The 23,987-nt window shown below is 40.3% G+C and overlaps 1 protein-coding gene across 10 annotated transcripts in view; it reads right to left on the reverse strand.

The window, feature by feature from the left end:
- The window catches only part of PTPRM (protein tyrosine phosphatase receptor type M), a 798,103-nt gene that overhangs the window by 406,011 nt on the left and 368,105 nt on the right, over positions 1 to 23,987 (reverse strand). For 9 of the 10 annotated variants that reach the window (XM_043558322.1, XM_043558320.1, XM_043558321.1 and 6 more), the window contains exons 6-7: positions 17,500 to 17,674; positions 11,325 to 11,618 (exon numbers count right to left, since the gene is read on the reverse strand). In XM_043558322.1, the coding sequence (XP_043414257.1) occupies positions 11,325 to 11,618; positions 17,500 to 17,674 (469 nt within the window). Of the gene's footprint in view, positions 1 to 11,324; positions 11,619 to 17,499; positions 17,675 to 19,717; positions 19,868 to 23,987 lie in introns of those variants that run through there. The other variant, XM_043558324.1, reaches the window with a different exon arrangement.

Below are 23,987 nucleotides of genomic sequence, written 5' to 3' on the forward strand. Positions count from 1 at the left end.
AATAAAAATATTTTGATATAAGGAAATATATGTACAAATATTTATTGACATATTCATTTTAATGAAAACAATGACCTCCCTACCCATCAAAAAAAGGAGAGCTGAGGGGTGTCTGGCTGGATCAGTGGGTAGAGCATGCAATTCTTGATCTCGTGATCGTGAGTTCAAGTAGGCGTAGAGCTCACATAAAAAAAGAAAAGGGAGGAGAGCTGAGTAATTAAAGTACCCATATTCCAGAAAAATAAATAGCTACTCCTCAGAATTAAATTATATATATATATAGTACTAGACTCTAGCAACTGGAGAGATGTTTAGTAACTATTGACAAATGTGAAATAAAATTGCAGAATACCATGTACAATATGATCTCATTCTGATAGAATGAGCAGTAAGGAACAGATCTGGGACATATACTGATATTTATATGCCTATACGGGCATAAAGAGAGATGTGCAAAGAAAACACTTAAGTATTATCCCCAGGAAAGAAACTGAAAGAAAGATGTGAGCATCTATTAACTTCTGTATTGTTTGCCGCCTTATATGGCACTTATTACTTCAGTAATTAAAATAGACAAAAAGATACAGACATTAACAAATAAAATGTTATTTTTGATGATTCATGATCCAACTTAAAAGCAATATAGTGTATCTCACGAATAGTGAAATAGCAATATATATATTTAGCAGAAATATATATTAACATCTGTATCTTTTCTATTGCTAATTTAAGCTAGAGAGGGTTTTCAATGCCCACTGGAAATCTGTGTCTACAGTCACTTTTCTAGATCTATATAGAAGAAGAGCTGCTACTTGGTCAATAGAAATATTTTATCTGAATAGTTCTATTACTTATATTATTCCTTCTACAAGTGTAATAACATGGTTGGAAGATCAGCAATTTTGATATCAAACAGTTCTATTATCATTCTTATTTTAAGAAAAGGTATAACCAGGGGCGCCTGGATGGCGCAGTCGGTTAAGCGTCTGACTTCAGCCAGGTCACGATCTCGCAGTCCGTGAGTTCGAGCCCCGCGTCGGGCTCTGGGCTGATGGCTCAGAGCCTGGAGCCTGTTTCCGATTCTGTGTCTCCCTCTCTCTCTGCCCCTCCCCCGTTCATGCTCTGTCTCTCTCTGTCCCAAAAATAAACGTTGAAAAAAAAAAATTAAAAAAAAAAAAAAGAAAAGGTATAACCATACTTCCTAATAAAATTTCTTATATTTGTGGTTTTAATCTAGTTGATATGCATTATTCATTTTTAAAGTTATCTATTCCCTCGCAATTTATTCTAATATGTGATTTAATTACCAGTTCTTTATATTCTTAAAATTTATAAAAAATATTTATAAAAAAAAACAAGCAAAGGAGCATGGTTGACCCTCGTAAACTAAAATCTTGACATATCATCAAGGTTTCATAATTGTTGTTATGACTGTGCAGGTCTTAGTTCTCACGTATTTTACTTATTAACTTAGTTTTTAACCACACGAACAGCCTTATCCTTACAGAACAGAGCAGGCAAGTTCTAATTGGAGGCCAAATGCCATAGAATGTACTCTGATGAGTTATCTGTCCACATCAACGGGGACAAATATGCTGACAGCTGGTTCGATAAGAGAGGAATGAATCTGGGCATGCCTAGGGAAGGATGGGTAGAGGCACACAGGAGTATGAGGTCAAAGATGAAATCTGTCTACTGTATTTCCCAACGCCTGACCTTGGTTTTGGACATGCTGCATCTGAAGGCTCAGGTACAAACATGTGGTATACCTGGGAAGTTAAGAATGAGTGAACTTTTCCTAGGATGTTCTGAAGATAAAAGCCATTCTGAGACTAGATTTTTCTGCTCTTGGGTCAGGGGCATAGAACACAGGTTAGCCTGTTTCAGAAAGTCTTCACAGTGGAAGATTTTTCCTGTGTACCTGAGTTCCTTCCATCCAGAGCATCAGAACCCTCATCTCCGATCTCATTCAATAAGGATCCCCAAACTACCTGAGGTCTGTGGCTCAAGGGCAAAAGGAAAGACGTCCCCCCAAAACACTCATACTCCACAGGCTGCTTTGTTGCTCTAATCAAACTGTGGTTTTCAAGCTTGGCGTGTTCTGGGCCAACTTAGAGGTGACAGGGTCGGGGGCAGTACTCTTCAAAGGTTTAAAGTGTCAGAACATTCCTCAAGTCACGACTAATAATAGCAACACACCGACTATCACAGAATAACGATGTCTCGCACGTGAAGTTCAAAGTTACCCTATTTTCTTTGCTACCCTCCAGTGACTCTGGGCCGTACGTGGTTTTCTACCCTGAAGACACTTGAAAGAGTCCAAATGCAACATTCTCCCAGATTCCAGTGAACATGTAATCATTTTTTGACATTAGCTTGAGGACATACATGCATGTTTTGTGTTACTTACAGCAAACTGCAACTTGATGTAGGTGTGCCAAATAAACCCCAACCTGCTCGGCTTAACAGTCCTACTTGAGGGTTCTGCCATGGTAGTACTATCCTCAGGTGGTGACAAGTTTATGAATTTTATAAACTGATCAGAATCCGCTAGCAAGCCTACTTCGAATTCAGGGCGTGCCATGTGACCAAAGTATTCGGCTAGTCGTTTTTCATGCATTAGCCCATTTCGTTCTCCTGGCAGTGCTATGAAGAAGAAGGTGCCAGGGACTAGAATTACCTGGAAGGTTAGGTCCAGAACAGAGAAGTAATTTGTTGAGCTGTTTTTAGCTATTAGTATCAGAACTACCCGAGTCAGTCAGACTTTAAGGTGAAAGAGGGGTGCCTGGGTGGCGATGCCACATGCCCGTGGGTTCACACGCAGGGAAAGTGCTGACCCAGTCTTTAAAGGCAGCAGGATCTGAGGTGGAGGTTACTATGCAGCCTCTGGGCATAAAGACCTGTACACACCTGCTGATTATATAATAATAATAAAAAAAAAAAAAAAGAAGATGCAGCATTGCCACGATGAGTCTGTCCTCTGCCCAAATGCAAGGATGCTACTTAATGCAACGTATTTACATCTAGAGCCTCATAGGGAAGCTACTTCATATGCCCTTTTAATGTTTATAATTAAAAAAGGTTCTTAATGGTTTCATGTGTTGGAAATGCATTAAAAACATGATGCCCTTCGGCAGAGCTGTTTCAGAAGTAGAACTAGAACACAACTTTTTCCCCTAGTAAATAAATTTAAATTAAAAATAAATTATGTTCCATTCAGTGAGGTCTCTGGCCTGTATTTCCCATGAATAGCAGCCATTGTTAGATCTTAGAGAGGCTCCCTCCTGCTCATGAGGGCCCATGGGTCAACCGTGTAAGTCCAAATTCATATTTGTGACAGTTTTGTACGGAAAAGACAAATTAGGCTATCCTTGATACAGGAAGAAAACAAATCAGGTTTTGGCAGGGGTATTATTATTATTATTATTGAGAGAGAGACAGCACACGCAGAGGAGGGGCAGAGAGAAAATCTCAAGCAGGCTCCACACTAGCCCACTGTGGAGCTCGAACTCATGAGCCGTGAGGTGAGATCAGGACCTGAGCTGAAATCAAGTGTCAACGCTTAACCAACTGAGCCACCCAGGCAACCCCTGGCAGGGTATAATTTCAGATCAGTCCCACTGCAACCACAATGATTCTTTTTCTCCCACAAGTAGAACTAAGACACAGAGATGCTGGCCTTCAGTGGAATGCAAGTATCACACAGTCTGGGCATCATGTAAGGCCCACTTGCTGAGAAGCTATCACTCCTCTTTTCCCATATGTGAATCTCATTCAGGTGTATTTAAAACCAGTCTTGGGGTGCCTGGTGGCTCAGTTAAGCGTCTGACTCTTGATTTTGGTTCAGGTCATCTCATGGTTTATGAGTTCGAGCCCTGCGTTGGGCTCTGCACTGACAGTATGGAGCCTGCTTGAGATACTCTCTCTCTCCCTCTCTCTCTGACCCTCCCCTGCTCTCAAAATAAATAAACTTTGAAAAAATTAAAAATGAATAAAAATAAAACCACTCTCTCCAGTGTCACATTTAGCAAACCCGGGGATTAACATTTCAAAACCAATATTAACCAAAATCTCGTGAGATTTAGACAAGAGCAGGTAGGACAGAAGGTACTACTATAAAAGTACACTAAGAGATGTCCTCAGGGTGTGTGTTGAAAAACCACATGAGACTCCAGCCCTGTAGTTCCACAGAGCATTTCCACGGTCAGGGCCTCTGAGCCCTTGCTCACGTATACATGTGTTCATCAAAGCCCATGGCAAGGACACACGAGAACAAATATACACAAATATATTTGTTCTCGTGCAACAGAACAACTGCTGTCACAAAGAACAGGAGATACATGAAAATATTCCACAATGGGTTGGGCACAAACTCAATCTGTCCCAGACCATAGAGTATCTGAAGGGGTAGGGACCCAAAAGCACATGGGAAACATGGCCCACGTCTCGTGTCACTGAAGATAAGAGGGCTTTAATTACATGTTATGGAAGTAACTGAGCAGACCAAAAAGAAATTTTAATGTAACATATGTTTGGAGTTTCTTTTTTTTTTTAATGTTTATTTTTTTTTTAATTTTTTTTTAACGTTTATTTATTTTTGAGACAGAGAGACAGAGCATGAACAGGGGAGGCGCAGAGAGAGAGGGAGGCACAGAATCTGAAACAGGCTCCAGGCTCTGAGCTGTCAGCACAGAGCCTGACGCGGGGCTCGAACTCACGGACTGTGAGATCATGACCTGAGCCGAAGTCGGACGCTTAACTGACCAAGCCACCCAGGCGCTCCAATGTTTATTTATTTTTGAGAGAGAGAGAGAGCAAGCAAGCGGGGGAGAGGCAGAGAGAGAGAGAGAGGAAGACAGAAGATCCCAAGTGGGCTCCATGCTGACAGCGGAGAGCCCAATTCAGGGCTCGAACTCACGAACTGTGAGATCATTACCTGAACCGAAGTGGGACACTCAACAGACTGAGCCACCCAGGTGCTCTGAAGTTTCTATTACAATGATGTAAAGGTTCCAATGAGGTATACACAGAACAAATATACACCTCTATGCAAATAGGCATAAAACGTACCCACCTTTACTAGTTTAAAAGAATGGTACGTTGTAAAAAACAATCTAAAATTTCTTGTATCACCCTATTCTTGACAAACAGAAGGTCAACGGCTGACAGGACGGCTGTACCATCTGCGAGAGTACTTCTAGAGTACTTATTTGTACTTTGACTCTCTGGAAGCACAACAGTACTACCTGCTTTAGTAGGCAAGGCTTCCATGAGTCATAAAGATAAAGTGTTTTTTAATACATTGAGCACTCAGGTCATGATCTTGCGGTTCATGGGTTCGAGCCCCACGATGGGCTCTGTGCTGACAGCTCAGAGCCTGGAGCCTGCTTCATGTGTGTCTCTCCCTCTCTCTCTCTCTGTCCTTCCCCCACTCATGCTTGGTCTCGCTCTCAAAAAAATAAACATTAAAAAATTAATACATTGAGCATTACGAATTTCATTAAAAGCCCAAGTTAGTGCTTAAAGTCTCAAAATAGTTTACAAAAAGTCACATAAACTAAGTATAAACAATACAATTATCAGATTAATTAAAAAGGTCCAATCACACATGCTATAATATGAATGAACCTTAAGGACATAACGCCAGTGGAATAAGCCAGTAACAAAAGGGCAAATTTTACATGATTCCACTTACGTGAGGTACCTAGTAGTTACATTCATGGAGGTAGGAAGTAGAGTGGTAGTTGGTGGGGCCTGGCGAGGGGGGTTGGGGAATTTGTATGGTTACAGAGTTCCAGTTTTGCAAAAGGAATCAGTTCTAGAGATTGAATGTACTCAGCATTATTGAACCATACACTTAGAGATGGTTAAGATGGCAAATTTTATGGAATGTGATTTTACCACAATTAAAAATAAAAGATACTCTGATAAAAAAATCTCCTGCTTCCCTCCATTCTCTAGCTCCTCTGTCTTTCTGTGCAGCATTTACGATAGTATATATGTATGTATATATATTTGTTTATTGACTGCACATTTCCTCCCTCACATACCCCAAAGAGATCAGCTCGGAGGGTAGACCGTGTCCAGTTGCTCTACCCTCAGAGCCTTGTAAATCTGGGTGTTCAATAAATATTTCATGAACACATTTTTTTTAAGGCGCAATCATTCTTTTTTCCAGATGCTTCGTTACGTTAATTCTAAAGAACATATTTCGGTTCAGCTTGTTTTTACTTTTGCTTTTTTCCCACTCTTACCGATCTTAATTGTTAGGTCATTAGTTTACCACCATCCTTCTTTAACTCCTGGGGCCAGCTATTAGCAAGTCACTCAGCCACAGTTAAACAATAACCAGGATACATAAAATCAAGATCCCAAAATAAAACATAAAAAGTCCACTGTGAAAATTAATCTAACAGCATCTCCCATTTCTCTTTTTCAAGGAGCTACCAATTAATGGCTTGTGGGATCTAGCTGTACATAATTATAAGATTACAAGATATAGGAGAAAACACAAACTAAATTATATTTTGCTTAACTGGATATACTGAAGTAATTTCAATTCTCCGAGGTTACCCAACTATAGCTGAACAGCAAAATTGGAAGATACGTGGGTATGTGTATAAATCTTGAAACTTGCTCCTTATCGTAATCATTTTTTAAAAAATACCCTACACTGCATAAGCAGAATATATTTATCATTTGTAAAATACCTTTACAGATAAGATCTAACCTGATTTTCATAAACACCTCTGATACAGTCAGAGCAGGTATCATGGCCCTTATTTAAAGATAAGGAGACAGAACCAGAGAAGCTAAGTGATTTGATCGAGGTCACACGCACAGAGCCTGTGCATATGTTTGAAAATAATTCTGAGAAACACAAGGAGCAAGAGCTCTAGAAGTGTGCTACAATTCTTGAAAGAAATCTGACCAGGTAATGAGATTGTGTCTACTAGCCGCACATGAAAATCAATTCCATTGCCCAGAGAAGGACAATAAATACTGATCTTGCCGTTTTAATGCAAGAAGTCAAATACATTTTCATGGGTGTCACCAAAACACGACAGGACAGGTCTCAGTGGTGTGGCACAGAAATGAAAACCGAAAACTTGTCCAAAAGAAACAGATCTCATAGAAGAAATGAGAGAAATGACGTTTGTCATGAACGCAGTGCTCTAAGGCTGAAAATTCTATGAGCTGTTATATAAAACGGGTCCTCAGATTTTCAATTTACCAGGTAAGTAATTATTTGTAAAACATCCAGGGCAACAAAATAAGGTTGTTAACATCTAATTATTTTGATTGGAAATGTTTAAAGACTTTTATTTTAAATGGCAGTTGACTTTTATTGACCATTTGCTATATGTAAACTTCTACTCTAGGTACCTTAGACACATTAGCTTGTGAAGGCTTCATGGCCATACTACAAGATATATATTTAAAATTTTTTTTTAATGTTTATGTATTTTTTGAGAGAGAGAGACTGAGCGTGAGCAGGGGAGGGGCAGAGAGACAGGGATACACAGAATCAGAAGCTGTCAGCACAGAGCTTGATGCGGGGCTCGAACTTACAGGCTGTGAGATCATGACCTGAGCTGAAGTTGGACGCTTAACCGACTGAGCCACCCAGGCACCCCCAAGATATATATTTTTATTATCATCCCCATTTGATGGATAAGGCAGTGAAAGTCCACAGAAGGTAAGCAGTTTTCCCATGGTCACATGTATAGCTCCGGGCAGAGCCAGAACTCAAACCCTGGCAGCCTGGTCCCAGAGCCTCCATTTTCGACTACTAACTATGGCTTGAGTAACTTTCAGCATTATCATTTCATAAAAAGGATATTTTAACACAAAAACCAGGTGCCGTATCTCAAAATAAGAGTCATCTCTTCAAATTTAATTTACTTAGCAGCGCTAAAAATGCAGTATTTTCCCCCTTTGAGCTTAGATTTTTGTAAATGTCATCACAGACCTCCACTAGTCTGCAGAACAGGACTTGACAAGCACGAGAAGGGAATATCTGGACACAGATAAAATAAAAGTGAAAGTCAAAGACTTTCAGGGTAAAAACATACGATGGACCATCTCATTAGAAAGAGAACAATGCAAGAATCACAGAATCTTCATGTTGAAGAGATCTGCAGGGTCAACCAGTTCAATCCTTTTCTGAATACAGAAATCACCTTCTACAATGTCAGGTTCTGCTTGAAGGGATCAGCCGTTGCAAACTCACCATTCATGATTCAGTTCTTCTCAAATTTGCACAGGCCCTCTGTTCTTCTCCACCACCTTTCTAAATTCTTTCCATCATTCCTCATTGGTAGAGCAAGGTTCCAGAAACTTTCCTAACCTGGGTGCTATCCCTGGAGTACAGTCCATTTCGTGCTCTCTTGCTTAAAACTCAGGGATCAGAAATAAGTGCGATAATTACAGTGAGGCAACCTAGCACCGGTACGTTAAGATTATCACCTCCTTCAACATGGGTGTTTGGCTTTCTTAATGCAACCTAAAATTATAGTAGGTTTTGTTTTGTTTTGTTTTGTTTTGTTTTGTTTTGTTTTGTTTTGTTTTTGGTGGGGGATAGGGCTGAGGAAATAGCATTATAGAGTGGTATGGGTCATATTATGGATTCCCACACATTTAAGCCAAATCCTCAATCTCTTTTTTGTATATTCTGCTGCTAAATTTTATTACTCTAATTCTACAGTAGTACTGTTGGGATTTAAACCATACAGGATGAAATGTGCAACTATTCCTACCACACGTCACCCTATCAGATGCATTCGGTGTTCATGTTCAAGCCCGGCCACGGACATTTTCCATCTACTTGGCGGCACGCTTAAAGCCTCCCCACCCCACCCCTGCTTATAAGCTCCATGACTCGCTCCTTGGGAGCCCCAAATGCCCACAAACCATCTGAGTGACAGTCTGGGACCGTACCACACTTTTCAGTCTACAGTCTGCAGCACCTGTATCCTGCCTTGTAACTCAGTCCTGCCTTCCACGACGTCCCACTGCTTATCAGCCACGGCCACCAGCCTTTTCTTCCCATTTTCTCAAAAGCCTCAGGTCAAGAAAGGGTGAACCTGTATTTCTTCATACAGTAAAGAGAAATTGGACTTCACTTTCCTCGCCCACCTATCATGCCTCCCCCTCTCATTTCTAGCTTTGACTCTCTGACCTAACATACTTCTATTTCCCAAGACCGACTTGTCCAACTGCAGGTCTTTCAACCATGTTCAACACCAGCCCATGACATTGACAGAGTAGTTCAACCTGAGGTTGCAAACAGTAAGATGAAAAAGCGTGCTTTATCATCAGGGTTCCTTGCTTAAGTGCGGTTTAAAACCTTTTAAGGCAGAGTGTTGGCGTGCACATATCAATTCAAAACTGGTTTTAATCTCTTCAAAAGGACTGACAAGGTGTTCTAAAAGGCACGCCGTCTCTTTGAGAGTTATACATGTACACATCGGGCAGCAGTAAAAAAAAAAAAATACAAGCATTATATTCAGGGGAAATGTACAGAACAATTGTGTCAATAGCTGAAACAGGCAGAAAACCAAGAGAAAAGACAAAATCTGGAAGGAAGAACAGGACTGGAAACATTACGTAGGCGGGGTTGTCAGTGACGAGAATGGAACAGATGGTATCATCTCTCCGGTCTAGACAATGGAATTCTACCCTTTATTTTGGACAGAGAGGGAGACTATATATTGCCATGCTCAAAATAGGATTCCTTAAAATCACACTGAGGTGAAATCATACTAAACGTACTGCGAACGGAGCATGCTTGGAGGGGAGCGGGTCCTTGTGGGCTCCCATTTCCCCACCCGTAAAAGGGGGTGACAGTATCTGCCCTGGAGACTTCACAAGGCAGTTATCAAATCAATAACAGATTTGAGAGCAATGCCTCTACTGCGAAATGATATAGACAGTGTTATACATGGCCACTGGTTGCCCTGCGACAGATGATAAGACAATACAAGAAATTGTTTCACAAAAAAAAGAAGGGCAGTTTTATTCAACTAAAAAGAGGAGACGCCATCATTTGGAGAAGTGAGGAAGAGAATGGGTTTTCAAACTCCTTTCTCCTTGGAGCCATCAGCCAGGGCTGTGTGAAGGGCCCGTCCAGAACTGCTGTTTACTCCAGAGACCCTGCATGGCAGGTAACTTTGAGCACCCGATGGGGGACACCCATTTGGCTAGAACAGGCCCATCATGTATCCCCGGGGAGGGGGGTGGGGGGAAGTAGCTGTTCCCTTTTCTAATGAAATTTTAAAAAACCACAACAACAACACAAATACAGAATTCTTCCATAAAGTTTTGAACTTGTGGAAACAGTACCCACTCCACAGTATAAAGAAAAAATACTGAAACATCTACACCTGTTCAGATTTAATCATTTCTCCCACCAGACAGGGTCAGACTGTGCTCTGAGTACCTTCAAAAGTTAAAAAAAGAAACGAAACATACTGATGTGTCTACTTAAAGAATGTTATCTGAGGACTCAATTAATTCCATAAAAATTTATTGCATTTCCTCACCACAGCCCACAGTTCAATATAGGGGTTCTTCATCTAAATGAGGAAAGAACACTTGAGTATCCCCATGTATTATTTCTCTCCCCTTCCCTGGCAGAAAGTAGCCACACAGAAAGCACTACACCTTCTCACGGGAGCTTTCTTCAGGTTTTGATTTTTCTAAGACTCTACATCTCTCCCTCCATCAACCCCACTTTAGTTAAGCTGCAGAATGGGCTCGGCACAGTCAATTAGAACTTTATAATCTAAACTTGAAGAGTGCACGCAGCCCACAAATCACCCTTGCTTATTTTACAAATGGGCCCCACGTCATTGGCAAGCAGCCCCTCCATTAAATATCCATCAATAAAAACACAGCTTTAAAGCTATCACTAAGATGGAATCTATTATTCCGGTGCCCCTCCAGGCTAAAAGCGCATTAATTGTAAACATAAAACAAGGGGGCCAGGGTGAGAGGATGTGACCTATGAGCAGACATCATCAAAGCAGACAGTTTACGTCAACCTTAGGGAGAATGCCTATACAAACTAGATGATACTCACAGGAAGGTGTAAATAAAAAAAAAATAGGGAAAAGGAAAGAAAGGAGGTGAAGGCTGCCTGGAAATACCAAGCCTTGAGGTCCCAAAGTCCTGTTGGGTTACTGTTCCCGGGAGAAGGGAATTATTTGTTCCTGCGGAGGATGCTGACAGAGCTGGGGAGCAGGTTAATACCTGATAAACACCATGCTGTAGGTCAACGCCAGAAAGGCAGTAACAAGGAGTCCCAGGTCTCCCTTACTCACCGGCACACTTTGTTCTTGTCCGGAGAGCTGGCCCAGGAGACCCAGTGCCGCCCTCCCCGGGTCTGGTGAGCAGCACGCTGATCTCATACTCGGTATCCGGGTCCAGGTGCCCGATTTTGTAACTCGTGGAATCCACTGGCTGCCGGTCGTTCCAGCTCCCGCTTGCCGTGCAGTATTCCACCTCTCGGGCAACAATGGGCCCGTCCCCATTGATGGAGTTGGCATTGAGTTGGATCCACAGGTAGGTTGCCCCCACGGAGGCGAGCTGGGGAGGAGCGATGGGAACAGGTGGTTCTGAAAGGCAAACCACAGAGATATCTTTCAGACACTTGGCTCTTCAGTTTTAAAAGAGCTAAATGTGTGCGGCGCCTGGCCGGCTCAGTCGCTTGAGCCCGTGACTCTTGGTTTTCGGCTCAGATCGTGACCTCACCCTTTGTAAGATGCAGCCCCCCGTCGAGCTCTGCGCTGACAGCGTGGAACCTGCTTGGGATTCTCTCTCTCCCTGTCCTCTGTCCCTCCCCCGCTTGCTCTCTCTCTCACTCAAAATAAATAAGCTTAAAAAAACTTTAAATAGCTAAACGTGCATCAAGTATTAACATACAGAAGCCATGAATACTTCGGGAGTGAACTGATGAGAACAGTTTGGTTTAGGTTATTTTTAAGAAGGGTACTGGTGCAGCTTTTCATAATGTTCAAATTTGTGAAGTAAACCATCTTTAAAACCTAAGATCGCTCAAGGAGGTATACCCCAGGTTGTTTTAGGACACAACTCATTTTTCTCATACACCTACAAAGGTGTCAAAGGATTTTTTTCCCCACTAAAAGTAACTTGCTAAAAAGCTCTCTCAGTGGTAGTACTTAAACTCCATGAGGCACTCTACTGCCAACTTCCTTACTGAGAATGTCTTTGAAATCATCAAAGGTGCCAGTTATCTAGAATATTAAATTCAGTTTCCCTATATTTATATCCCAAAGATATCATCAGTTTGAAAACACGGCCGAAATTATAGTTTATCTCGGCATAAATGCATTTCCAGGGTGACCTGTTTCCCAAAAATCCACCACAATGGACTCATTCAGCCACGGGAGGAGTAAGAAGTCTGGGCAGTAAAGCCTGCCTGCCACTGCTGCTGTTCAAGGAACCTTCAGGAATGAGTCTGATTCAAGCAGAGAGTAGAAAGAAAAGCTCTAAGGCAAAGTGCAAGCTGTGCTCAATTTGGTAAAATTCTAGGCAATCAATAGTTAATACTCTTTAAAGCCAAAAAAAAATCTTGTTCATTCTTTAAAATCTGAGATGGACTCTTTCTAGATCATTGTCTGAAAAGGGAGTAGGTAATTTTTTTTTTAAATAGCATTCCAAGTTTATTAGTGAGGTGGTGGTTGAGTGGCTTGCCAGGCACCAAATGAAGGCATCCTGTGTGCCCAATGTCACTAGAAGTGGTGCCACACATGATACTGAGAAAGGAGGTAATGTACAAAATAATGTATTTCTATCTTAATGAATCTCTATCCAAGAAGAAATGTAAGATCTAATTTTGTTTTCAAGAATGTTTCCACAGGTGGTTTGTGCGTGTGTGTGTGTGTGTGTGTGTGTGTGTGTGTGTGTGTATTTCAACTCCTCATTTAGCTCATGAGTGCACAAAAAATAAAGTCTGCTATATTCCACTACTGGCTTATGCTAGCTTGCATGATGCAAATTCTGTCATCTCCAACAGCAGACACAGCCAATTGACCATGATCGTATTTCCTGCTGAAAGGGATCTCAGGGCAGCCAGGACCACCTGACCTTGGCCCTTGAGATGACACCTGGTAGATGCCTAAACTAATCTAATATAAACAGCAACATCAGTTCTCTTTGGTGGATGGAGTGTGATGAGTCATATCGGCTTTCTAAAATACCTGGGAAATCTCATTACACCGAGTCAAAATAGACACTAAAGGATGAATCGTATTTGGAGGACTATAAAATTCATGTAAACTTACTAAACTATGTTCCTATTGTTCATAAACTACAACTTTGTGCTAGCTCTTCATTTCTTTAAACAGTTCTTACTCAACTCATCGTGATTTAACATCAATTTATATCATTAGGCGATTCCTTGAACCGAGACATGAAATGGGCCTTTTATAGTATATCCTAAGGCAGTGATGTAGCCAGGCTGAAAGAGCAGTTAATTACTTTGCAGTCACAAATGCTAGCAAGGGTTGCTGAGCTGCCATTCAAACTACAACTCAGGGGCAAGGCCACGAAGGTTAGTTGAGCACACCCATTCATTTAGGATATTGTTACTAGTGTCCTAAAATAGACAAAACTTTAGTGCTTGTTTGACCTGAGAATATTTTATCTATTAATTCCTCATGAAGAAAAGTACCAAATATGTGAAATCAAATGAAAGATTCAACTAGAACCTGCAAACAATTGCAACAGACATCCCAAAATACTTGTGGGTTTGCTGGAAGAATCAGTCCCAGAATAAGTCAATATATAAATTTTGAACACATTTTCCCAAAGGGAAGGAAGGAAGGAAGGAAGGAAGGAAGGAAGGAAGGAAGGAAGGAAGGAAGGAAAGGAGAAAGGGAGGGAGGGAGGAAGGAATTCAATCTATACCAAGTGATAAAAAGCAATTTAAAATATGTGACCAATTGACAGTGAAAATTATGATCAAAAGAGTTGAGCCTTGACGAACACAGTGTGAACTGCATAAGCCCACTTATATGCGGATTTTTTCCAGTCCTGTAAATGTATTTTCCCTTCCTTGTGATTTTCTTAATAACATTTTCTTTTCTCTAGGTTACTTTATTGTAAGAATACAGATATAATACATATACGAAATGTGTGTTAATTGACTGTTTATGTTATAGGTAAGGCTTCCAGTCAACAACAGGCTATTGGTTAAGTTTCTGGGAAGTCAAAAGTTACATGTAGATTTTCAACTATGCAGGGGTCCGTGCCTCTAACTCTTGATTGTTCAAGGGTCAACTGTAATTCCGAACCAAGCCAGCAATGAAAGAATTTATGTACACACAGATACGTAAACATACAGCTAATAGATACGCATGTGAATCCCTAATATATCCCTCACATAATTAAATAATATTGATATAGATGTATACACACAAATTATGGAGACTCTATTAAATATTTCTTTTTCATGTTCCAGATTTCAAAAGCAGTGGCAGGCATGAATAAGATAGGAAAGAAGATAAAAAATGACTTGGGTTTCATGTGGGGGGTTGGTGCCAAATCAGCGCATGATCTCAAGAAAGTTACAAACTCAAAAAAAATTAAGAGAGAGAAAGAGAGACAGAGAGAGTGAGAGAGAGAGAGAGAGAGAGAGAGGAAAAGAAAGAAAGAAAGAAAGAAAGTTACGAACTCTATGGACTTTAGTTTTTCCCATTTTTAGGAAATCACTACTCCAAATATTACAGGCATATAAAAAAGTTAAATTATATACTGGTGGCCTAAAAATGTCATTGCATTATTTCAAAGTAATTATCTCAAGTGAATACTTTATTAAGTGTAACATGCTAGTAAAATTCAGCATGTTATCTCATTAAAAAATAAAATATATGAAAAATATGGCTGTAAAATTATAAATGGAGGGGCAACTAGGTGGCTCAATTGGGTAAGCGTCCAGCTCTTGATTAGTCTTGATTTCAGCTCAGGTCATGATCTCATGGTTCATGGGACTGAGCCCTGTGTTGGGCTCTGTCCTGACAGTGCAGAGGCTGCCTAGGATTCTCTCTCTCCCTCTCTCTCTGCCCCTACCCCACTCATGTGCTCGCTCTCTCTCTCTCTCTCAAAATAGAAAAATAAACATTTAAAAAAATTACAAATGGAGGAAAAGTCAATTTCAGATTTGAGCCACAACTGCAAGCCAATAATCCCTGGCTTTGACTGTGTGCAGAGATAGAAAGAGGTGCCTGGACATTTTTATCACAATGAGCCAAGCTACCGCTCCTCGTCCTGACAGGAAAATGTGCTGCATCAATATGAATAAGAACCCATTCATTTTTTGTGTTCATGTTTGCTATGGAAGACTAGAAATTTATGATTTACTTATGCCACCAAACAAATGAACTTTTCCACAGGGGCAATTTTTAGCGAGGTCACTAGATTTATGTTATACTGTTGATAAAGCAGATGCCTCAAGAACATGGCTGGTCATAGTGAAACGCTGCAGCAACTGTCAATAAGAAAACGGAACATAGTCATGAAGAGCTAAGCCCAGATGAACATTAAGTAATAATAATGATGATAAAGAGCTCAGCCATGGAACACTGAGGCTGCTGCTTTACTGGATTTGTTGGTAAATGGTGTCCATTTCTACATTGTGACTCCTTGCTTCTCAAAGAGCCTTCTACAAAGTAGGGTGTGCATTACTCTGAAGAATTTGTTTTCTTACAGCTATTAAGCCTAAACTCAGGGTCGCCTGGGTGACTCGGTTGGTTAAATGTCTGACTTTGGCTCAGGTCACGATCTCATGGTTTGTGATTTCAAGCCCCGCATCGGGCTCTCTGTTGTCAGAGCAGAGCCTGGAGCCTGCTTTGAGTCCGGTCTTCCTCTCTCTCTGCCCTTCCCCCACTCGTGCTGTCTCTCTCTCTCTCTCTCTTTCTCTCCCCAAAATAAATAGACATTCAAATAAATAAATAAACATACAAACAAATAAATAAAATAAACTTAAACTCAAATACTAGCCAGATCAGCCAAAGTTTCACCATAAACCAAAATTCGTAAGAATCTGACATGGCAAAATATATTAGTGGAGTAGATATTTCGATGTGCAGAACATTAGTCGTTGCTGCAGATTAATACTGCCTGGGGGGAGCCTCGCCAATAAACATTTCTCTCATAAGCCAGGAGTGACTAATATTGGCAGCAGTGATTTTACAACGGAAGCATATGCCAAAATCACGCACAGATTTTATAACAGAGGCTATGTCCCCAGAGATTTTCATTCAATATGGGTGTGGGGGGGGGGTGGAGAATAGCTGGGCAGACATTTATATGTTTTAAAATTCAGAAAGGTGGTAATGACAAGCATCTCTAAACATGCATCACTGACATACAGGAGCAGAGGGTAAGAATCACCTTGTACTCCTCCTCCTCCCCGTCAAGGCCCTAACAGGTGCTGGCTTCTTACTATGTACCTGTTCTAAGTGCCATTCATATGCTTTTTGCACTTGACCTTCCTAATCGCCATATGATGCAGGTGACATTACTGATGTCTATTTTATACATGAGGCAACAGAAACACAGAGAGGGTAAGCCACTGGCCCATGCCCGCATAGCTAGTTCTGGGGTTTGAACCCTATAGTCTTTAAAACCTGTTGCACAGAGAAATTTGCTGATAAAAAGTACTAACCCATCCAAAAGAGATCAGTTTTATGTTTCATATTTAACAAATGCAAGGGAAAAAATGTCAAAAGCGGGCATCATTCTGTTCTCCTAGGACAAAACAGCAATGGCCAGCCAGAAATTATCTAAAAATGCCTTGTAGTACCTCTAGAACTCCAAATTATTCTGTCTGAGACCAAGAACAGCCCCAGCAACTTTAATATCATAAACTCCCCAGCCCACGAAAAAAGCATTAGACCAGCAGAAGAAACTTACTTCCCCTCTTTTCCCCCCCCTCAGACTGCCCTTTCCTGAATATAATGACTCAATTTTTCAGTCACGCAAAATATAGTAATGGAACGTAACTGAAACATTATGAATGTTAACTCAGTATTATCAATATGGCTTGTGTGATATGACTGAGCATTTTTATACTGGCATTGCTTCATTTTATTAACCACCCTGCTATCATAAACACGCTGGCTGTTGAATATTTGCATTTTAAGTGATTTTCTATCAGTAAAAAAAATTTCATTCCTTAAAAAAAAAATTTATAGGTTGTAATCTCTGTATACAGAGTCGGCAGAAGAACTTGCCAAGAGCACAGTCGCTGCTTTGTATGCAACTAAACCAACATAAATAAAATGCATTTTTCAAAAATATTGTGCACGTGCAAAATTTGTACTTAAAATGCAATCCATCAATGTAACCTGTCACCAAGCTACTGTTTGGAAACAGACAAGGAGAAGTTTGAGCTTTAAACAAATAATGAACTCACAACCATCTGACATGTCTATTTTAATAGACTATTCAGGGGTATAAAAAGACGTTAAATACCTTTAACTACCAATTCTGCGTAGTTTGATATTCCAACACCTCCTTCGGTGCGAATCATGCAGCGATACTTTCCAGCGTCCCGTTTTGTTGTATTCACGACATTAAATGAAGCTATGAATCGCCGGGAACTAGTCACCTTTATTTCCTTGAGAGGAGCATCTCGTACATCGATGCCCTGTATAATTGGGGGAGGAGGGACAAAAAGAAACAATATCAGCTGTCATATGGAAACACGAAGACACCTGATAGCATATTATCCATGTTATTTCCATGTGGATCTTGGTTTAGTTGTTTATTACCCATGGGCCCTAGTTCCAGGAAAACAGCTGGCCAGGAAACTGAAATTCTGCCATGGTCAACACTTTTGAGATTGAGGGATGCAAAATGAAGTGTGCAGAGATGTCTTACATTTGCCCCTTCAAGATATTAATTATGTTGAATGAAGTCACCAGGAGGAGAAAACAAATGCATATGGAAAAATTCTTTGTTTCACTCCCAAACGATCACCACTTGGACTTTGCATAACACTTTATCCTATGTTTTTATGCTTGGCTAGAAAATGAAATTAATTCACACACCACCCTATTGCTGACCTCATTTTATACACGAACAAATAAACAACTTATTAAGAAGGACATTAAAAACATAAGTAGGTATTAGCATATTGCTCACCGAACAGGTCTGATGGACTATTCTAAGCTTTATTATGTTCTTCAAGGACATACAAAAACCAAATACATGCTTAATATTACCTGAGTGCTACAAGACAAGCTTCTCCCTTTATCCCATAGTCTTAAAACCACATAAAGCATGTTTCCTTAGTGCACCAACCTTGTCTTACACCATCCCCAGCACATTAAGCACATCTTTAGTTACGCACCTTTGGAAATCCATTCTATGCTTCCTACGGTTTAAAGCTTCAAAAGAAGGCTACAGTATTTCAGTTCTTTTTTTTTAAATGTTTTTATTTATTTTTGAAAGAGACTGAGAGCACGAGTTAGGGAGGTTCAGAGGAAGAGACAGAAGATCCGAAGCAGGTTCTAACAGCTGATAGCCCAATGTGGGGCCTGAACTCATGAACCATGAGATCATGAACTGAGCTGAAGTCGGATGTGTAACTGACTGAGCCACCCAGGCACCCCAAGCATTTCAGTTCTATAACAGTGAGTTACAATTATCAGGAAAGAGGCTATCTCGAATATGTTATTTGCAAAGATTGAGTAAAAAACAGTGGGCACAGACGTCACAGCTAAAGCATGATGCCAAGCACTCTGTCCATCTGTTTACCCAGAATTCATTTTGGGTGCCAACCAGGTGCTATCAACTGTGTGAAGACACTGGGCTCACAGTGGTAAGTGACAGAAGAGTGGCTGGTGATGCCCACAGCAGTTTAGTTAGAGGGAAGTAGAAGAGACTGGAAATGAACACAGAATCACGAATGATGGCCAGTGGTGGGTAAGGGACAGATCAGATGACTGGCAGAAATCACCATCTTTAGATATGGTGGTTGTGGGAGGCCAGTCTGAAGAAGTGAGCTGAGATGTGAAGGGAAAGGAGGAACTAACCAGGCAAAGGGGGATGGTGGGAGAGAGAAAGCATTCTAGTCAGAGGAAACTATGCAGGAAGCCCGAGATGGTTAGAAAGAAATGAAAGCTTTGGATGAGGTTAAGGCAGCCAGTGGAACAGGGGAGGGAAGGAAACCCCCGTGCATTCAGGGACTTGCAGGCTATATTAAAGTGTTTTTATGTAGGAGTATGAAAATGCTAGGCTACACATAATAAAACTCATCTATATTACTCTGTGATTTATATTATGCAAAGTCTTTTAAAGGCTTTTAGCTATGATTTTTTTCTTTGGCAGTATGCCCTAATGGATATGAATTTGGAAGTCAGACTGACCAGGGTGCCCTGGCTACCTTTAAAGTGATTTACCTTCTCAGAGCTTCCCTTCCCTCATCTGCAACAAGATGATACAACTCACTTGCAGGGCAGTTGTGAGAATCCAAAGATATATACAAGGACACTGGCTTCATGACTGGCATCACACATCCCCACCCGAATTCTGGACTAATTGAGTGATGAGTTCAAGGAGGAAGGTGGACAGGCTGTCAAAATACCACTTTTATTACTAGTGAACCTGGTATTGCAGAATATGGCTGATGTGCAGTTAACAATGGGCTTGCTAATAGTGAAGCACAGAATTAAACAGACTCACTCACCCAGCCACAGGCCACCTTAGAAAACCACAAGGCCTCCCGTATGTTGGGTGCTGCTGTAAAACTCACAGGATGGAAGAACAGGGCTCCTACAGGGGGTTAGCTCCCAAAGAAGGGGCTGGGCTCTGCATGCTCACAGCTTCCTTCCCAGGCAGCTCTTGCTTGGGCAGGGAAAAGGCATCAGAGTGCTGCACTGGTACAGTTCCTGCCATTGGGAAGGAAACATCAGGAGTGGGGAAGAAGAGTTCCACCAACCTCACCTTTCATATTACCTGTCAAAACAGCTTTGTTAATAGCTTAAAAAGTTATAAATCAGAATATGAAGTTCCATATATATGTTACATGTCTTATGTATGTCCTGGTTTTTACTAATCCCCTGAATTTGGTCTGATGGAGGGCACCAAGAAGTTAGGAAAACAAAACACAATAAAATCGATCTAGCATTATTAATTAATATAATGGGGGAAGGCATTCCTCTCTGTATTCTATACAGCCTCCCATCCTTCCTCGCAAAGAAATAATCATATTCTACCACTAGGATTACCCTTAGATCTACTAACTCTATAAAATTCAGTTTGTCTTTTTCCAAACCAAAACCCAAACCAAACAAAATCTAATCTCCAGTTTTGAAAAAAAAAATTAAGCCCTAAAGAAAGGCAGAGTTCCTATCTGTATTTATTAATAACAGCAACAAAAAGGGATATCTACTTATTTATTTCCTCGTTTGTGGCATGAATCTTGTCAGAATACACTTCGACGGTAATCCTGGAGTACTTTTCCTACTAGAATAAGCCTCTTTCAAAAGAAGGTTCATTCAAAAGAATTTTAAAGTATATACTTATTGATCACTCACAGCTATTCAAGGCTATACTGAGAGCGCTCAAGTTTAGGAAAACCTCCTTTTTGGATTTATACATATGTCGAGAAGAGTTTTACTTCCTAGTTGTCTTCACGCCACAGATTTATTCTTTAATATAAACAGCTTCAAACGAACAACCTTACAACTCTAATACATGAATTCTCAGGACGGGGGCTTTCTTTTTGAATCCCACATCCTGAAATCATACAGAAACAGATTTAGTTTCTTCAAGAGAAATAGTACATAGCAAGGAGAAACCAAGTGCTAACTAGTAACCATTTTAGCTTAGGATCCATATCAAATCATCTCTCTTGCTCAAATCTGCAGGTCATCTTGTATTAAATACTTCAAATGTATATGGATCCAAGCACCCATTCAACCAACACTTAGTAAAACTCTTTTATGAGGCAGGCACTGTATTGTATAGGGGGAGCATGGAGTTAAAAGAAGAGTCCTTTACCTATCTGAATTTACAGTCTGGCTAGAAAAACAGACAAGCAAGGCAATGATTCTAGTAAAGAGCAATGAACAGCAAAACACAGCAAACTCAGAAAAAGGGAACCACACTGGTGAAGGCTGTGAAGGTTGGGTCAGCATTCTAGAAAGCACTACCAGAGGCCAGGCTAGAGTATGCACAGGAGTTTCTCAGGAAGGAAAGGAGGAGAAATGGAACCCAGTGAGTGAGAAGAGCTTTGCAAAAGTCAACAGCCAAGAGAGCAGGGCACAACAGAGGAAGTACAACTGATCCCATGCAGCTAGAAAAAATGCAGCTGGAATGACAGGTAATGAAGCCAGAAAGATGAGCACAACACAGGCCATACCAAAGAATTGAGGACTATAGTTCATCCTGATGTCAGAAATGGAAAGATTTTAGGTAAAGGGGTGACATGAACACATCTATGGGTACAGTAACAGACTGAAGGAAAGAATGTGGGACCCCAACTGATGTCAAGGGAAATTGGTAATTTTGTTTAGAAAGCACAGTAACAAATGACAAAAAGAGGGATGAGAGAGAGGAAGGAAGGATTCTAAAGACATTTAGGAAATCAAATCGACAAACAGTGTGTTATTATACTTTAGTAACATCTTCCTCTTCTAGCAGAATATAATGTCCTCAAGGTCAAGAAACAGATCTCATTCATTTGGTGTACATGAGCGCACGAGAAATACAACTCAATAAATATTTTCTGACTCTAAAAATCATAACCCCAGTGGAAAAAAATGTTCCATAGGCAGAATAGAAATATGAGGTTGCTAAACTAACAGATTTATATCCCAGATCCTAAAACTGGACAACTAGTCTTTATTTACAAGGGAGACCAATACGGAAAATAAAGATATTTTAGAGATTCTGTGTGTCCCTCAGTCAGCAACACTGACCATTCATCATGACTGTGGTAGGCAGAGTAATTGTCCCCAAAGAGGTCTACTGCCTAGTTCTCAGAATGTGTGAATATGCTCTCTACACATCACAAAAGGAAGTTTGCAGATGTAATTAAAATAAGAATCTGGAGATGGGACTATTATACTAAATTATCCAGATGGGCCCAATGGAATTACAAGGCAGGATGAAGGTAGGGCCGAATGCAGAAGAAGGAAATGTGACCACAGAAACAAAGGCTGGAGTGATGGGCTTTGAAGATGGAGGAAGGGATGAGCCAAAACCTGAAGCTACACAAGAAAGGGAACAGATTCTCCACCCTCCAGGAGAAACCAGTCTTGCCGTCACTTTATATTAGGACTTTTGACCTCCAGAACCGTCAGATAAATACAGCCATTACATCTGTGGTAATTTGTTAGAGAAGCAATAGGGCATGAATACAGTGACCATCAGGATAATAAAAAAAAAAACCTGTGGCTTTTCGAAGATGTACAGTAGTCATGCATCCTGATTTCTCAGAGCTATAAGCAAATCCTTTAGATAGGTTTAGGTCTTAGGGGCTAGCAAAAGCTCCATTCACAAGTCATTACCGTAGACAAAACAAAATAAGTTAAAAGACTCACACTTCTCAACTTCAAAACTTAGGACAAAGCTACAATAATCAAAAGCATAGTGTGGCGCTGGCATAAGGACAGACACAGACCAATGAAATAGAGAGCCCAGAAACAAACCCGTACACATACAGTCAGTGGATTTTCGACAAGGGTGCCAAGACCACTCAAAGGGGAAACAATAGTTTTCTTAATAATTGGTGTTAGGAAAAGTGGGTATCCACAAGACAAAAGACTAAGGCTGGACTGGTATCTTTCCCTGCATAAAAAAATTAAATAGATCAAATACTTAAAATTAAGATCTAAAACTGTAAGTATCTTATTAGAAAACATGGGGGGGGGGAGCTTCATGATGTTAGATTCAGAATAGATTTCTTAAATATAATACCGAAATCACAGGCAACAAAAGGAAAAATGAACTAGACTGTATCAAAATTAAAAACAAAAAACTTTTGTACGTCAAAGGACACTATTAAGAGATTAAAACAATATGGAATGGGAGAAAATATTTACAAATCATACATAAGATAGGGATTAAGATCTTGAATATGTAAAGAAGTGGTTTAACTCAACAGCAACAACAAGAAACAAACAATCCGATTAAAAAAGGGCAAGGCATTTGCAATAGCATGGACAGACCTAGAGGGTATTATGCTAAGTGAAATAAGTCAGATAGAGAAAGACAAATATCATATGATTTCACTCATGTGTGGGATCTAAAAATTATATTTTTTTTTAAATTTTTTTTCAACGTTTATTTATTTTTGGGACCGAGAGAGACAGAGCATGAACAGGGGAGGGGCAGAGAGAGAGGGAGACACAGAATCGGAAACAGGCTCCAGGCTCCGAGCCATCAGCCCAGAGCCCGACGCGGGGCTTGAACTCACGGACCGCGAGATCGTGACCTGGCTGAAGTCGGACGCTTAAGTCGGTTAACCGACTGCGCCACCCAGGCGCCCCTCTAAAAATTATATTCTTAAAGATGATAAAAAGAGAAATGAATTTTTAAAATCTAATATTTGTAACTATTTTGGGGGGAGAGGGGATAATGGGTGATGGGCAGTGTGGAGGGCACTTTTTGGGTGTGGTATGTAAGCCACTTTGACAATAAATATTAAAAAAAAATTAAAGATAGCTTTAAAAAATAAAAATAAAACCTAATGCTTACTACAGAAACTTTTTTAAATACAAAAAATAAAAAAAACAGACATTTAAAAACTATAGATAATCTAATCACTTAAAGATAAATATTGTACATATTTCAGGGTATTTTAGTTTACTTTTTCTGACACATTATTTTAATTTAAATAAAATACAAAATGGTGGTCATATGTGTGTGGTTTATCTCTGTGATATCTACAGAATTTTTTACACCCTTAGACGGCTTCAAAAACATGCCTTTTAATGTTTCCCACTTTATGG

Source organism: Prionailurus bengalensis, chromosome D3 (genome assembly GCF_016509475.1).
Source record: "Prionailurus bengalensis isolate Pbe53 chromosome D3, Fcat_Pben_1.1_paternal_pri, whole genome shotgun sequence".
Classification (NCBI taxonomy): domain Eukaryota; kingdom Metazoa; phylum Chordata; class Mammalia; order Carnivora; family Felidae; genus Prionailurus; species Prionailurus bengalensis.